Source organism: Lissotriton vulgaris, chromosome 1_1 (assembly GCF_964263255.1).
Source record: "Lissotriton vulgaris chromosome 1_1, aLisVul1.2, whole genome shotgun sequence".
NCBI classification, from domain to species: Eukaryota; Metazoa; Chordata; class Amphibia; order Caudata; family Salamandridae; genus Lissotriton; species Lissotriton vulgaris.
In genome coordinates, this window is record NC_141685.1 from 1,117,435,732 (window position 1) to 1,117,453,998 (window position 18,267).

General features: G+C 44.9%; 1 protein-coding gene across 2 annotated transcripts in view; it reads left to right on the forward strand.

Moving 5' to 3' along the window:
• The first annotated feature begins 1,710 nt into the window (after positions 1–1,710).
• TRIP10 (thyroid hormone receptor interactor 10) overlaps positions 1,711–18,267 on the forward strand; it is a 214,896-nt gene continuing 198,339 nt past the window's right edge. The window contains exon 1 of one of the 2 annotated variants that reach the window (XM_086963702.1): positions 1,711–1,982. In XM_086963702.1, the coding sequence (XP_086819828.1) occupies positions 1,959–1,982 (24 nt within the window). In that variant the 5' untranslated portion in view covers positions 1,711–1,958. The remainder of the gene's footprint in view (positions 1,983–18,267) is intronic. The other variant, XM_086963699.1, reaches the window with a different exon arrangement.

An 18,267-nucleotide genomic window follows, 5' to 3' on the forward strand; every position in this document is an offset into this window, starting at 1 on the left:
CGTGCTGCGTCACTGCATTTTAGCAGCACAGCACGCGGGGGCTGGCCAAAATGATGTCCAGGGCCGTAATTGGTAGCGCTTTTGTGCGCTACCAGATTGACGGCCCTGGGACCCACATCAAACTGATATGCCGCCCGCACACTGCACCAACACCACTAAGCTTGGTGGTGGTGCGTGCGTGCACGGTGAGTGCGCACAGCGCTTTCTCGCATTTTCATGTCAGGCCCTGCTCTGCGATCTACTCTGCGGGCCGGTGGCGGGGCCCCCGGAGCGCGAGGCCCTGGGCAGCTGCCCATACCGCCCATGCCTAGGACCGGCCCTGCACATAGAGGCATTTCCTCCCAGTGATACTCACCCAGCTTTGTGTGGGTGACAAACCTCACCCGGCAACCGCTCGGGAGAATGAGGCCCCGCTCTAGTGTGTAGAAATAAAAGGACACAGTTAACATCCAATTCCTCTGTGTCCAGCCAAATAGCTCTACACATGTAACCCAAAAGACGTGTGCTCAATGCCCATCTGTACAACCATAGACCAACAGATATTATAGAACAGCAAAGGCAGTTCGAGGTATGTGACAAAAGATGTTGAGCATTGCTCACAATGGTTTACAAAAACGAGCCAAAAATGGCTTACTTTAGTCAGCATGAGTGACAATAAGTGTATTTACCAAAACAAGGGCAGATGAACTAACCCGAGACCTAGCAACAGAAAGGAGTCTAAAAGAGAGTGGTCCTGGCTTATCTTAACCTGCCGAAAGAGTGTAAGAACCTAAGGGATCCTACCTGTCCGTCGGTACCCGTCGCTCTCAGCCGAGCGGAAGTGGAGGTATGGACAAGACAGCCCTCTTTAAAGTAAGCACCAAACTGAGTGACACAGCTCAATCGTTCTCAAGTAATGCGGTGAGAATCAGGAACTCGCTTCCTCCATTGTTCCATGTCACCACCTCCATCCGGATCTTCAAAGCGCACCTCAAATCTCTTCTATTCCAAAGACACTCTCAGAACTAATTCCTTCATTCTCAGACCCCGCTAGGAAGTTCATTAGTCATTGCAAATTTGTAATATTTATTTATTTTTGTACATTCCTTGCTTGCTGTTTGATATTGTGTTCCTCTTGCCTGCTGTGTTTGATTCCGTGTCCTGCTATTTTTGTACGTTCTATTTTGTAACATTTCTCTCATGTAACGTAACTAGTTCTATTGTACAGCGCTCTGACACCTTCTGGTAAAGTCCGCGCTTTATAAAAATGCATAAATACATAAATAAATACATTTGTCAGGGACAGTAAGCGCTATAGTATAAATATAATCAATGGGGTTTACTACTAAGTAAACAACGACTTTTGAGAAGAAGGCACCGGGATAAGTGGAAGGCTATCCAAGGAGGCACGGAGTGGGGCGCTGTTGGCTTCTACTTCTTCAGCCTTGTAGGCAGGACCTGTAGAAGAATACACGCTAGTTCTCTGTGGGCGTGGCTTAGAGTTATGGGCGTGGTTCCGGGGGCCATGGGCGTGCTTTTAGGCTTTCAAGCTGTATACAATGATTTGTGGGCTCGTTCCTCAACGGAGGACTGGGGTTTTCTGGTTTTGGGAACGGAGTGGGTTTGCGGCCTAGCTCGCATGGGCGGAGTTTGACTTTACCATCTCTGTGTGGGCGGGTCGATATGAAATGGGCGTGGCCAGTGATACAGGGGCCGTGATTCGACGAATGGGCAGGGCTGGTCATCGGTGCTGGGCGTGGCTCCTGGCTGTGGGCCGGGCCTGTTCCTGCTGGCTCTGTGACTCTTCCTTGGATTCACTTCCTGTCTCCGTGATTCCGTCTAAAGATTGTGGTGAGCTGTGTGACCCCTATCGTCATCACCCCTAAGAGCATCCGACCCCACCTGAAGCAGGAGGGCCGCTATCCCCGGAGCACCCACGCACCTCATTCTCGAGGAAGCGCACCTCCGCAGGAGCGACCATGGACTGGGGCAGCGAGCTGTGGGTGAGTGCGGGGGTGGGGCTGCAAGGAGGGGAATGGGGTCACTTCGGGTTATTACACTGTAGGGTGAATAGGAAGTGATGCTGGAAGAGCGAGGCTCTGACGGCAGCAGTATGTGGGTGGGCAAGTGAGAGTCTGATGGGGGTGGGGGTTGATGACACTTTATGCATCACTTGCCAGGGATGGTTGTACGACTTATGATCACTGAGTGGTTAGTCTACGACCATTTAGGGAGTGAAGCTGTGGTCAACAGGATTGCAATTTTGGGTTTATCAGAGATATATTTTTTTTGGGGGGGGGGGGTCTGTAGCCACTGAAAACTCAAATTCATTGGGTCATGGAGTGGGTTGGACTTTGACCATATAGGTGTAAGAACAACAATCTGTGGTAAGTTTGGTGGATGGACTCCCACTGATGGAGGTAGACCACGGCCACTTGTCACTGGGGTGGAAGGGAATGAGACTTTGATCAGTGGGTGAGACTCTGAACACTGGGGACATTGATTGAAAGTTGTTAACTGAGGACTGGGGACGATCGAATTACTGCCAGAGAGTGAACCAATAGCATTAGTAGAGATATAACTATAAGATCATTGATTGAGACAACCTGGGTTTTGGGGCTGCAGAGCAGGGATGCAAGTACATCTGTTCTTATTAACCTGTCAGTGTGGGGTGTGTGGGAGAGTGAGACTCAGCATTGACTGGGTGTTAGACTTTTGTTACTGGGAAGTGAGACTCTGTGGCAATCTGGGAGGTCACCTGGAGGGTTACTTTGGGGTCACTAGATTTCGAAGAGGATTGGTTCTGTTTGGAAAAAAATGTACTGCTATTTAGTGCGCGCCATGGCATTTTTAAGAAATGGCAATAATGCTGTTTCAACACTGATGTCAAAACAAAGGCCCTTCATCTGGGCTGGAGAGCCCTAGAACAGTTAAATAGTACTTAAACGCACATAATTGTGTCCTGAAGAGGTAATGCTGAGTAGTGCTCCAGTGCGGATAATTTGCAGCTTTGGGTAGTTTCTCTGGCACTCATCGCCACCTCTTTGGCTAGAGTTGTACCTGCTTCCCTCCTCAGGCGTAGGCCTTGTGCAGTGTCATAAGCAGTTCAGCCACTGCAGGAAGCACCCAGATAAGTGTGTTTAATAAGTCTTTTTTCTAGAATTAAAATAACACGTAAACCTTAAACTTAAGGTGGAGAGCTGCATGTTTTTAATAGACTGATATCATAATTTTTGAGAGGATGGATAGAATATCTTAAAACGGTTATTGTTACCAGTATTTGGTGTATCAGAAACAAACCCGAAAAGACTAGTTCTTATTTTAGGGCAAAAAGCAAACAAAAATGTGGGATGTTGCTCATTTAAATCCTTATTTATTGACAACATATTTATTTATTTATTTGTCAGTTGTGGCTGTGCTCGACGTACACAAGTCATCCTAGCAATACATTATGGTAAATGTAGTATTTTCTGTCCGTTTCACTTTGTAGTTCCTGTACTGTTTTTAGTTCCGACCGCTGCTTGCAAAGTTCATCGATCTCTTTACATACTGTTCCAGTGTCAGTACCAAACACCAGAAAGACTATGTTCTTTCAAAATAGGAAGTGTTTGGAATTTTGCCCTATAAATAGCTGCATTCTAATAGTTAAGCAGCATAGTGCATGCCACTGTCTCAGACAACCATCAACAAACATTTTTCAAATGTGAATGTACTTGACGTGCGACACCAGTCATCCCAGCAATGCATTATGCTAGATGCAGCCTTTTAAAAAAAAAAACATACATTTCACTTATTTTTTTATTTCCAGCACTGTTTTTTTTAATTTCAGCCGGTCTTTGCAAAGTTAGGAAAAGGTCCTTTCACAGAGTTTCATGAGCATTGCTAAATGTCTGTAGAGAATAGACTCGCAAAGTTGGTGGGGACCACCTCTAGCCCATAAGATAGTTGTGCAGCGAGTCACAGATCAACAAGTAAGCAAACATGCTGCTGAGAATCCAGCCAGAGAATAAGGATGGCTATGGATAAATCCCAGCTTCTCAAGTTGCCACTGCCGGAATGACTCTGACAAAGGGTTAAATGAAGGCCGCATACTGTGCCACAACAGGCTCTGCTGCATTTGTATGGTATGGCTTCTCTTTCAATGTGATGCTCTCTTGTAGAAATTATAACTAGTCTACTTGGTGGTACGCTTCAAAGAGCCCCCGCGAGAGACGGGAAGGAGAAAGTTGAGGCCTTTCAGAAGAAAAGGTTGTCGTTTGCCCAGAGAGGTCTATCCCTGCAGCAGAAAGAGGGTCTCTGCAAGTGCCTTCCAGACAGTACAGTTGGTAGCACGTAGGCCTGAGACCAGCTCGGCCAATCATTCCAAACCTCTGCTGCAATGATCCTGAACTTGAGGACCTGGGGATCTAAATGTTCCCACAACCCAGTCTCCACCGGGTTAACTTCCTTCCTGGGTTGATGTTCCAGGCTCTGATTGGCATAAGACTCCTAATGACCATGGCATTTATTTAGGGTATTTGACAGAGCAAACCTACGTCAAAGAGCACTTCTCTGAGACACAGAAGAGATGACTGGCTTTATATTAAATATGTAGGATGATGTGTCTTGCATATTAATATGCCAGGTGTCATTCAGAAGTTGTTTACAGAAGGCAAGTGGACTAGGTGCTCACAAATCCAGCAGTTGAATTTCGCCTTAGAGAGTTCCCACAGGGTCTTCTGGAGATGTGAGAATCACTGGAATGACAGGAATTATCCTTATAATGAAACCTCTCCATTTTAGATGTGGCTCAGATTCCTTTTGCTGTTCGTAAATACTCATGTCGTCAGTTCTTTAAATAAAGTATAATAAGAATTAGACAGATGGTGGGATTTGTGCCTGGCCCCTAAGGCATTGGCTTTCATGAGTTCTTCAGGGTTTGCCTATCGAGGCCATAGTATTTTGTGGATGATTACATTATCCCATTTACGCTCCCATTCAGTTTTGGAGCATCAAGTGATCATTTTGTTCGACTACTGCATTGTGTGCATTTCGATGTGTTTACTTTGGTGACATGACATATTATTTGTCAGTTTATGGCTTATTTGTTTAGGCAGTGTTTGCCAATTGGATGCCTTCATGCTGTTCACTAATCGCCCTTGCACATATATTTGTTTTACTTTACTGTCATGTTGAAATGTTGTTTTACTTTTTTCTCATAATACAAGGCTTTTCTTAAAGGTGCAACAGAAATATTAACCCTTTGCCAAAAGGAACTTCTGTACAGTATTTAGCTGTATTTGCTTTTTAGGCTCACGCGTAGGACGCATCTGCTGACTCCTTTTTAGCTCTCTGCCTGCGATGGCTGCGCTTGCGTAGTCTCGCTGGCGAGATTTAATGAGATAGAGGAGAACATCTAGCGAGGTTAAGCCCCGTCCCTCTTCTCCATTGGCTGGCCTCCTAAACGGTGGCCAGCCATTGGAGAAGAGGTCCTAGTGACGTTCTTCTTTCTATCTAAGCCCCGTCCTTTTCAGACTGGGGAGCGTGTTTTTGACTGTTGTTTACATATTTGATGTTGTTTTTAGGTCTCCGCCTACTAAAGACTGCACACATGCGCAGTCACGCTTGCGAAGAACTAAAAAAATCAAAGAATGTAAACAACAGTCAAAAACACGCCCCCTAGTCTGAAAGGATGGGGCTTACAGACAAAAGGCTGTGTGCAAACATCACGTGCAAAGTCGGGAACTCGCCTGTTGCAGCAGCGGGTCTTTAGCTGCAGGCCGGGGTTTGCGCCGAGGGGAGTCACTTCTCCAGCGCAGTGGTGTCCCGGTGTAGCCCGGATCTTACATGCATGTAGACGCCGTCTGTCCCTGGGTCTTGTCGGCACTGTAGCGGTGTGGGCCAGGGCCAGGGTATAGTTAAGAATTGATGCAGTGTGCAGGGGGTCTCATGCTTGCAGCGGTCTGGTCGATCCGCTTGCGATGTCAGGATGTTCGAGGAGTGAGGCATGGCGGGGCCGGGTGGCTCGGGTAACTCTTTCTCTGCGTGGAAACCGCAACTGACTGCATATTCGACCGACACAGAATGCAGGGACCGGCAAGTCCTGGAACAACTTGATTGACCACAGGATCTCTTAGAAACCTAGGGTCTTATAAAGAGGGTTCCGCCTGCAATAAAGGTACAGCTGTCACTCCATTGAACGATAACTTGTTGGTTTAGCCCAGTGACCTCTGCACGCAGCTGAGGCTGCACGGTGGCCTGTTTGTTCAGTTGTCCTGTGGCTCCGGCCGGGGGCAGTGTACTGCGTGATAATCACTTAGTCAGGTGGGGGCTGTGTCGTTAAGTTTCATGTGTGTGTCCAGTGTAGGAGTTTCCCCTACCCCCCTTCACCAAGGAGCAGGCGGCCATTTTGTGTTGTCACCCAGAGTGCTCAGGGAGGCTCGAGAGACAGGTGCGTTCTAAAATTAAACAGTGTGTTACATGGCGGGAGGCACGGTTGGTTTACAGGGTGATGGGGTGCCTGTGGGCGCTGCACCTTGAAATGTGGGACTTGACTATTAGTGGGAAAGCCGTTGCTAAGATCTTGTATGATTGATTAGGGTACCGCCCCCTCAAAATACAAATTTATTTCAATTTCATTTTAGAGCCCTTTTTCGAAAATCTGCCCTGGTCTCATTAGCTGAATAATAGCTTGAACTAAATAATGAGTGTTAGTAACTGTCAGTCTTGTTGGTAGAAAGCAGTTTTGCTTTTGATGGACCAAAGTATATGCTAATGGGGCTATTCTACTTGTTATTATTTTTGCGTACATTTTATAGTCTCAATTTAATAAGCTAATTGGACAATATGATCGGGGGTTTACCATTTTTCAAAAAGCTTACAATTAATGCCTCAGTAAGGACGCTGGGAAGGCCCTTACCGTATAATGTATCATTAAAGAGAGTGACCAAATATTTACTTAATTGGTTCATAAACAGGTTATCACTTCTACAGGTAGATCATCACTCCCACAAGCTTTCAGTTAGGGGATGTTTTTATTGCATTTTCCACCCCAGGTAGTGTAATAGGAGCAACAGCTGCTGCTTGTTGATCAACTGATAGAGCAGGCAACTGGATAACTCTCAAATAGTTTTCCATCATTCCCTCCCGCTGTCCGTGTGCCCGTCCCCCCTCCCGCTGTCCGTGTGCCCGTTCCCCCTCCCGCTGTCCGTGAGCCCGTCCCCCCCCTCCCGCTGTCCGTGAGCCCGTCCCCCCCCTCCCGCTGTCCGTGAGCCCGTCCCCCCCTCCCGCTGTCCGTGAGCCCGTCCCCCCTCCCGCTGTCCGTGAGCCCGTTCTTGCTGTTTCCTATTATTCTGCGCGAGGCATTTTTAATAAGTGTGCTCACCTTGTGCATTTTCCCCGAATGGCCTAGCACTCTCCATGTGACTATTTATACTGTATAACCATTTTTCTTGTGCTCCCCGCAATGTATTTGTCCAGTGGATGAGTTTTATACCATGTTTCTCCAAACACACCCCAAACAAGAGATGAGTACTCCCTTCTGAGCAGGGTATTGGAGGACTGATCGTTAATTGCACTGCACTCGTGGGCCAGGATCCTACCAACTCTGTGTTGAAATCCAATGAGTGCACTCTAGCTGTGGTCCTTCGTTTGAGCCTTTCCCCCACATGTTGCTAGTCATGGGTTATGTTTTGAGTGCTTCAGTCTGTGCAAGTATATATGTGTTTGTGTGTGCAGAGTAAGCAAGACACTATGTGGCAAGGCGTGGTGGTGTTTATTTTTTCTTTGAGGCATGCGAAACTCGTTGGATACGGTTTACTGGGTTGTTTCCATGATATCCCACCCCACCCTACCCCCCCATATAGTTTTGTGAAAGTGTATGTGTCATGCATGTTTAGAGTTAGCTGGGCCTTGCTCCCTGTTGTCCTGGTCATTATTGCCCATGTCTTCTTCCAGGGCAGGAGACCACAGCAGGCAGTTGTCATGTCAGGTTAGACTACAGGAGTTTGTTGTTTTTAGGGTTACTCACGTATGTTATAGCTCGCTGTAATATACTCTGAGCTCTGTGACCACATTTATCCTGAGCCTCTCTATTTGACTCCAACTTGATCTCTGTAATTACAGGTGGCTCCCAAGGGGAAACAAAATCTGGTTCAGAAACCTCGTCATCTACCATGGAGCATCCCAGGGAGATGGTCAGCGTTCCCTTCAGTCTTGCTTCTCAAGCTATAGGCTACAGTACTGAACCTGTTGGAAGCAAGTGGTGATTCTGACGAGTGGGATTGATGTACTTCACATGAAGCACCCATGTCAGCCGTTGGTTAGTCGTGGGGTGCCCCATCCGTAGTCGCCACAGGACCAACAATGAGACCATTAGCCATGCTTATTCCTGAATGGCAAACGTGTCTGTCCTTTCCTCTAGCTTAATAAACCGTAAGTTCGCCGTTCTGAGATGGCAACTATTGAGAGTACCGTTTACAGTTATTTTTCATTAGTTTTCTGTGCCCACGCTCAAGTCATTCACAACATCTCTCTGGTGCCTGGTTGCAACAGGGTACAATTTGTGACAAATATAACTTTTAGAATTCTTGTGTGGGCCAGTGACAGACAAACTTTTTCCCAGCCAGTTGGTTGCAGTCTAGTGAGACTCCTACATCTGCTTCAAGCAGGTCAACAGCTAGAGGGTTGCTAAAGCACAAGCAAAAAACAACTTTTTATTGACACAATGATTTAGAGCACAACTTCAAAGTTGGAAATACAGTGAAGGTCAAACGTCTAGGAAGAGCCGCGCCAAAATTGATTCACCAGTCACTTCGGAACTAGTAATGCCTCCTTTCTGCGAAATTGTTTTACTGACTGTCTGGGTGCCTGGATCTTCCTGGCTCCCAGTAGTGGTGCTAGGCACTAGTAGTGAAATGAGGGCCCAGTTTGGGATCAAACTGGTCTGCTTGATTTCATTGACACAAGGGAGATGCAGGAATGGATTTGGTGCCATCCCAGTTCTCTTCATGTTCTTGTATCTGCGTTCCAACTGGTCATCCTGTTGATTTTTCGAATGCCAGGTAAACTTTTTGCGCGAGGAACACTCACTTAGCACCTATCTCTCTTGTTTCTTTACTGCTGACAGGAAGGTAGCCAAGTAAAGCTGTAACGTTCTCCTTTTTATTTAGTTCCTGTATATCATTCGCAAGTCTGAATATTGACGATCATGCTTACACTATTGATGTTTTCGATGAAAACCCCTGTTGTGGTGAATTAGAGATGTATTGGCTTTGCCAATTTTTACTGTACAGTAGTGAGGCTGCTGTGCAGAATGGCTAAAAGTTAGAAGAAAAAAAGCACTGACATGGCCAGCACCGACCGTGAGGGTCAGTGATCCGCTTTCGTAGTATGGAATTATTCTCTGCCTTCAAAACAAAACAAAAAAGAATGATCTACTGTCAGAGCTAAAGTTTCTTGTTTAGGCATAGCATGAAGAATAGCATGGAGCGCAGTGCTGTTTGCATCTTTGTAGCATCTTGACACCCAATGGCATTATTTTTGGGCACTTGTTTTCTGGTGAGACAGAAGGGGGCACACAATGAAGAGATAGAGAGAGAGAGGGTGAGAGGTGGACAGGGGTAAATCATTTGTGTCTGCCTAAGGGGAGATCTGTGTGTGTGTGGCTCTGTGTGTGTGGATCTGTGTGTGTGTGTGTGTGTGGCTCTGTGTGTGTGTGGCTCTGTGTGTGTGTGTGTGTGTGGCTCTGTGTGTGTGTGGCTCTGTGTGTGTGTGGCTCTGTGTGTGTGTGTGGCTCTGTGTGTGTGTGTGTGGCTCTGTGTGTGTGTGTGTGGCTCTGTGTGTGTGGCTCTGTGTGTGTGTGTGGCTCTCTGTGTGTGTGTGTATGTGGGGGGCTCTGTTGGTGTGTGTGGGTCTGTGTGTGTGTTTGTGGGTCTGTGTGTTTTTGTGTGGCATTTGCCAGAGATTAAACTATTGGCATTGTAAATGACAATGCCATTTATTTATCTGTTTTCAAAACCAACACATAAATACAAATGTTGTCATTTACAATGCCAATAGCTCAAACTTTTCAAAAGGCGAAACCATTGCATTGTAAATGCTTGTTGCTTCTAGTGTACACTGTTCTTAGCAGATACTTTTTAATTTGCTGTGGTGTATTTCTCATGAGAGTTTTACTATCAGCAAACAGTGTGGTACAGTGTGAACTCTCTCCATAGAGTAAACCGTGTTAACAGTACCCACTTTTCTGCGTTTAGCCACTTAATTCTCAGAGCATGTTAAGTGACTATCAGGGGTTTGATACAGGTAAAGACTGCCCTCAGTAGACATTAGTTACATAATAGGGCTTCAGTATCTGGAGGAAGTTGTTTTTCCCAAAACTGTTGTATACAGATTGAACACCGTGTGCAGGATAGGTTTCCCTTTTATCTGTGGTTCATAGCCAACATAAACTTGGCTACCCATGAAGTGTATGGTATAGGGTCAATGTTTCACATAACAAGCTTGCTTTGCCTATGGGGGTTGTATATGTGATGGCAGTAATGATGCTTCATATTATTCGGATCTATGTTGCACTTACTTTCATAGCTCCAATTGTAATTATATAGCGCTAATTACCCCTGATGGGGGCATCGAATCAGTTTTCGGTGAGTAGCACCCTAATCCAGAACCAAAAAAGAATTAGTGGTGAATAGGCTAACAAATGGATGGAAGAGTCTAGAAACTGTTATTTGAGAGATCAGAGAAGTAAGATGAGGCTTGGGATGAGTAAAAGGAAAGATGAAGGAGAGAAGAATCTCTAGAATGGGATTAGGGAAATCCTAGTAGTAAAATGAGCAGCTTGAAGGTGGATCTTCTGGCAACTGGAAACCAATGTTGGGCACTCTGGGGCCTGCCCTGTCTCGGGTAGGGAAAACACGTGGCTCCCCTCCCCATTTTTGAGAAACATCTACCTTACAGGTGGGCTCCCCGGGGTCTGTGATGGCTCTGGGAGTAGGGCCGTGCGGACCCCTCCCCTTTATTATTTAAATCAGTCCTGGGGAATGGGGTCCCCAGGACCTTTAATGGCTGACTTGGGGGTGGGGGGCGTGTGGCCCCCTGCCCTTTATTGTTGATTTTGGCCCGGTGTGGGCTCCTTGGGGTATTTAATGGCTCAGGGAGGGGGTGCAAACTCCCCTGATGTGGCCTAGGGACTCAGGGTATCGCTGCTCTACCCCATTTTATTACTTTCCTTATTTCAGAACAGGGGACTAAGTCCCAGAGTTCTGTAATGGCTGCCAGCAACATTATTCTGATGTTTCTGGCAGCCACTGAGAGCATCTCTTCTGTGTCTTTCTGCCTCTTATAGCATGTATTAAAGTTCATGAGGGGCTATTTTCTCTCCCTCTGTCTCTCGCCTCGCTGTCACTGGTGCTTTGGCTCTTCTCACCTTCCTTCACCCCTCGCCTCAGCTGTTTATTTGTGCACTCCCTGTGTCTTCTTGCTCTCCCCTCCCCACCCCACCCCTAAAGGCACTGGCCAGTCCTCTACTAGTGCTGTGGGAAGCCATCTTTAAATGGCTATTAAGTATATATAAAAAAATTGAATAATGGGTGGAATTGGCGCAGACATCTTGGAGTGCTTATTGCTATTAACAATTTAAGAAGTACGCAAGTATTGGCAAAGCCTGTAGCTCTGAGTCTTGAAAGCATTGGCAAAGTGAGTAAGCCTAACCTGTGACACACAGGCGAGTCTTACTGGCTGCCAATGCTCGTTTTAAGTCCTCTCTTCTCATGCCTATAGTTCAGATTGCATTTTCTTTTATATACATCTTTCATTGCAGTTGTCAATATCCTGGTCTCCAAACCTAATGTTCACTGACTTCGTTGAATATAATTCAAAATGTTTTTGTTAGTTTCCAGTTGCCTCTGTAGCTACTACCACTGAGAGTTAAGAATATGTTCTCCATTTATTTTGATCGCCAAACAAGGTATTATTTAATATTTGCTTCTTTTTTAGCAAGCCCAGTAAGCTAAGGTGTAATAATGATACTGCACATTCAGACATTTCCACAAAAGGATGTGACTGTTTCTTAAGTTTTTTGAGTCTGCCTTTTGGTACACCTCCTAGTAGTATCATTTTACGCAAACCATGTTGGTAGCTGTAGTGAAAGTGCAGTACCTCTGAACCCCATCATTGACGATGCAAGAATTGACATGACATGATCTTTGACAAGTGCTTTGACCTAATGCATGTTTCGTGTTAAAGAATGTTGAAACTCCACAATGCACTATCATGATTGACATTGATTGTGAATGGGAACAAACAGCCAGGGATTTAACTTCTAAAACTCACCTTTCAAATGCATTGCTAGATCTAGTCAATTGTCTTGTGTCTAAGAGTTTTCCTCCAGAGTTTTCCAAAGTGATTTCATACTTTTAACAGATACTGTTCCCTACAGTATGTTTTCCATAGCTGGCTGCTAACCCGGATAATTTAAATGTGTTGAGATGTTTATAATTTTTAATAATTTTATAATGTGTATCTTTGTGAAAGCTCTAAATTCTCAATGCCAAAACGATGTAGAGTCCTGAATTGAATAAACAATTTTTAGACATCATGAGATTATGAAGATTTTCTTTCTTCTAGACTCTTTGGTAGCAGGCTTTTTATTGCTGAGTGTTATGAAACCAGTGCTTTGAAATTACGTGGGTGACTAACATAGCTAATTGAGCAGGATCATAGTCTAATAAGACGCTGCTCCCTGGACAACTTATTTTGTGGTGATTGGTATTTAGCACTGTGCCCTATTATAATGTCTATGCAACATCGCATTTTATTATAATGTTGATAGCTGGTTTTTAATTGTTGTCCTCTCCATATAAAAATGTAATTAAATATTTTCTGATGACTTACACTTACCTGTTACCATTCTTGGAATTCTGCCCTCTTTCCAGTGACTTGAATTTACAGAACACTCCAAACTCAAATTAGGAATGCAAATATCATTCAATAAAAAATCTTTTAAACTATGAGAAGGACTTTATAGCATAAATAGGCTGTACACAAATAATATTCTCCAGCCATATATTTTTGTGTGGCTGTCCTTATTGACCACAAAACACATTTGAGAGTATGTTCATTAAAAACATTCAGAGAAGCTTTCTATTAGAAGACAGATGTTTTGCATCAGTCTTTTGAAACCAAATTCACAGCCTTCTGGCATTTTGAATTGCTTTAAGACTTCAGTCATGACTGAGCTACCTGAATAAACTTCTGGAAGTCCAGCACTGCGGGTTCTTGTGAATTCCAGTGGGCTAGGCACCTGTCTTGATGATCATGCATGGTTTTGAGAAATACAAAAATGTTGCAAGCAGACTTGTAAGACTTGAATGTAAGAGTTTTTTTATAGTGTAATGGATATATAGGTTTTAAGAAGGCACAAGATTACATAGCATAGTCATATCAAATTGAATATTTCATTCAACAGACTGTTAAAGGTGTACAGTAATATCTGGTTATTTAAAACACATTTCTGGCTCTGGTTGCAGTCTGAAATTCTTCAGTGGTGGTTGGAGACCCTCTGCACCCCACTTCTCTCTTTATTTAAAAAGGTGACTATTATGGAGTTATAACATGACCTACTCGTGATATTGTTTCTTTTCCTGCATGTCTTATATACCAATGCTTCAGGTGTTGGGTTATTCTCATAGGATCTGTGAGTACTTGTTTTAATGTTTTATATAGAGCTAACATGTTGTCTGTATATTGTAGTTGGCCTGTTTATCTTAGTGGCTGTTTCCTTGTTGGATGTGACATTGCTCCTTTTACAATCTTTTTTAGGTCTCGGTACTATCCGGTTCGTCAGAACCGGAAGTAGCGAGATCTTATCTTTCTTAGAGGGGCTCTTCATCCCGCCTCTAATTTTTCCCTCTCTCCCATTGGCTGGCTTCCTAAATGGAGGCCAGCCATTGGAGGAGAGAGCCTTCACTACAAATAGGCTCCGTCCTTTTCGGATTTGGAGGTGTGTTCGGTGTCCTTCTTTCCACTTTTTAGCCACGCCCACCGAACACGCCCCCAAATCCGGAAAAAACACGGAGCTGCCATATTGTGACTGGCCAGAGATCTTTTGAGCCGCGCTGCACAAATGACGTCAAAATACTGCGCTGTCCTTTTCCTCACCTTCAGTTCCCGGTTGGGAGAGTCTTCGCCATGTTGCGGGTAGCTGCCCGTTCCGGGCCCTTTTTGCACTATCTGGCCGCCACCTCGCATGCCGTAGCAGGTCCGCTGAAGCCGCTGGTCACCGGTGTTCCGGTGCGTGCCGAAAAGTTGCAGCTGCTTGAAATAAAGAAGCCCTTCCTGACCGCGATTCGCTTCTCGGGTGGGCCCCGGCGAGTGGGCCTAAGGCTATCGTAGGCATCAACGGTGAGAGGATACTGGTGTGGAGTGTACAACACAAGGTGACCCGAAGCAATAGAGAGACAGTAGATGAGACGCAAAAAACGGCGATGAGGTGTCGGAGCAAGGTCACCGGCTAGTGTTGTTGTAATTGGTCCCTGCTGGGTGTCTATGGAAGCACTTTCAGGCGAAAAAATTGACAGGAGAAGGACATAAGTGACTGTATGCTGCATACTGGGGTCATTTGTGACTTGAGCGCAATAAATTGTGTCTATGGGCGAGGCCGCAACTTTAAACGTCTACAGTCTAAGTCCGCTACTTGGCGTTGCTGATAGTGTGAGCGGGCGATAATTGTGTTTTTATTGATCGACTGAGTGGTCTGCTTACTCGATTCCAGGTAGAACCCCTAGCCTGTAATTAGCATCGTTAATCCTGGCACTCATCCACGTTTTGAGCCGATAGGGGGCGCTAAACCTCCCGCAGTTTGGGCGGGGGGTGACTTGTAACCATTGTGTGTAGACTCTTGCAGGTACCGCCCATCCCGCACCTGGAGCAGCCGCAGTCCAGTGAACCCGCTTCAGCTGTCGCAGCCTTGGTCTTCCACTGTCGGACTTTCGACTTCTGTCCCATTCTCTGCCGATAGCTGAACACAGATAGACGGACTACATGTAAACACATCCACATAAAAGAACTTACTTTAGTACTTTCTGCCCTCTACAACCGCAGAAAAATGTAAATGTATTGTTTTCTGGATTCCCATGAGTGGGCAAAGGGAAACCCTGAGACTATGACGTGCGCACGTGAAGAGAAACCAGGGTACGAGTTGCGAGTGAGCGATGCTGGGAGAGATACGGGCGGTAAATGCGGAGTCGGCAGGGATAAAGTCGGAGGCCCTGTGGAGTTTGTACAACACAGTGGGCTCGTGCCTGTTTTACTGTGCCTGCACGGTACCTTTGTGGGGCGAGATTTCAACACTCCACAGATTTAAACGAGGTTTTTGCTTTTAGGTGTCCAGTTAGTGTCACTCTGTAAAACATTTACTTCCTTTCAACGTCCCCCCCCCCCTAATTTGGGCCTGAGTGGGCTTGTGGTGCCTAATTTGCTTCCATAGGTACGTGTCTGGGTCTGTTCTACAGGAGCAGGATGCAGTGCTAGGCGCCATTAAAGTCAAGTAAACTGTGGGGTTTATTGGGGGGTCCTTTTCCCCCTCTCTTTGGGGGAGGGTGACAAAATTGGTGTTTATAGGCGGTTTATAGGTTACAGCAGGTAGAAAAGTGGACCGGCCTGCCGGTTGCTTTTCTGTCTTTACTTTCTGTTCATAAATGACAGTTATAGTAAAGGTTGAAGACCCATGTCGGGGTTTGCTAGGGCGCTTGGGGGGGGGATCGGGGATCCTTTCTACACAAAGAGCACGAAATTGTGGGGGGGTTATGCATTCATTTGTCATTGGCAGGCTCAGTAGTGTGTTTGGTGTTAGAGGAATGTATGTTTACTAGTACTCAAGACGTGGAATCGGTGGCTAGTAAAAGATCGTACTGGAGAAGGTGAAAGGGAGTCATTTGATAACCTGGCGAAACACTTATCTTTGGGCCAGACGACCTAAAGTCTTTTATCGGCTGAGTGCTGTCATAAAGATTCTTCAGTGTCAATGCAAACACTCAACTCATAGTCAGGCCAAATGTTATGTCTGTCTTTGTACATAGTAAAACTTTCGGTCCTCGTGGTACACTCGTTTGTCTAGCCTGAAGAAACCAATACAGTTTACTTTATACTATACACTTTTCCATACATTGATTACATATTTGAGAACGCAAAGATTTGTAAGCTGGTTTGCTGACTTGGTGTTTTGAAGATATGCAGCCACCAGCATGCCTCATTCACCATTCTCATTTCTTACAACTGCTTATTCGTGTGTCAAGGTTAATCATTGCATTCTGTGCACACCGACACATGCCTTTAACACCAAATGTGGTAAGTCGGTATAGGTTATAACCCAGAAAACTTTAAAAAACAATAAAACACGATCTGAACAAAATTTGTACACACTTTATAAAAACATATTTGTAATTGATCAATAAAACAGCATCTGATTGTGCTGGGAGATATCAGATAATTTGACATGGCGAACACCAAAGTTTTTAAAATGTATGTTTTTTTTCTACATCCAGTCCCAACCTCAGGTTCTGGATGCCTAGGGCTCTCCACAGTTGTCGGAGCCATTTTGACATCTGGAAGGCATAAATTGGACAAAGGGACAAGAGGTGTGTCTCATTTTCAACCCAGTTTGGGCAACTGTACCCATATTTCTGTGACTAGACAAAGCACCCTGCTTAAAAGTAAAACATTTGAAATGTAAAATGCCATCCCAGAACTTAAAATACAGAACCTTAGTCAGCACTGGTTCCATCTTAACAAACATACCCCTCTAGTTTTTTGGGTATACAGTTGTAAGTCAGGAAAAATTCCAGGTGTAGTATTGTAGAATATCTCCTGGAACCATAATTTGCATGCAAATGTGACTTCATGTGCTGTGTTAGTGGTAATAGACTGAGGGAAGGACAAAAAAATTTAACAAAAAACCAAGATACCAACGTGCTGTGTGCTGTAGAGTGCTGTGTGCTGTAGAGTGCTTTGTGATGCAGTGTGCTGCAGAGTGCTGTGTGCTGCAGAGTGCAGTGTGCTGCAGAGTGCAGTGTGCTGCAGAGTGCAGTGTGCTGCAGAGTGCAGTTGAGTGCAGAGTGCTGTTGAGTGCAGAGTGCTGTTGAGTGCAGAGTGCTGTTGAGTGCTGTTGAGTGCTGTGTGCTGTTGAGTGCAGAGTGCTGTTGAGTGTGTCTGTGTGAGGGTGGCTCTGTGTAGGGTGTAGCTATTGGCATTGTAAATGACAATGCCATTTATTTAACGATTAAGCTATTGGCAATGTAAATGACAATGCCATTGATGATTTAAAAAAAAAAAAAGAAATGTCATGAGCAATGCCAATAGCTCTACCTTTAATGATGCCGAGGCCATTGCATTGTAAATGCTTGTTTTCCACTCTCTTTCTGGTGATCAGATTACAGAGATGCCATATTTAGGGAGCAAGGAGTTAGTCAATCAGTTAGGCTGTCTGTATAACATGTGCTTCGCTGTCTTGCAACTTACAAGCATCTGCGATGCAATAGGTCTCGCATTTGCAAGAGTTTAAGCTATTGCCATTATAAATGACAATGCCTTTTTTTAATGTGTTTACAAAACCTGCAAGCGTGCGAGAACTCTGCGACACCCGTGATTTACCCCTACACATCCTATGGTAAAGTGCGGGTGCTGTGATTAGCTTCAAAAGTAAAGCAAAGAAAAAACGTTTTTCTATTGCTTTACTTTTGAAACAATTGCGGCACCCATGATTTAGCTTAAGATGTTCCAAGCAAAAGCGCAGGTGCCACCATTGTAACTAAAGTAAGCAAATAGAATACCTTTTTCTAATTACTTACTTTTGTTACTATGGCGGCACCCGTGCTTTCGCTTTGAACATCTTCAGCTAAAGCGTGGGTGCCGTGATTGCTTTAAAAATAAACAAATAGAAAAACAAAAAAGCACTTTTTACTTCTACTTGTTTACTTTTAAAGCAGTTGTGGCACCTGTGCTTTAGCTTAAGATGGTAAAATCTAAAGTGCTGCCATGTTTTAAAAAAAAAGTTAATCATGTGACTCCGTTGAGCCAACAAATATGAAAATAAAAGCGCAGCAGCAATCATGCTTGATGAGGCGTGCAGTGCTGGAAAAACAAAAAGAGTAAGCATAGAGGGAGAGCGTGTCCTGCCTACAACAGCAGGCAGGGCAAAGCTATTTGAGAAAGTGGTCCTCGGAGGCTGTAATTAAAGCCTACCGATCAGTAACACGTATAACGGGGTGTCGCCATGTGAGGTTACATAATGAGACAAAGAGGTTCTAAATT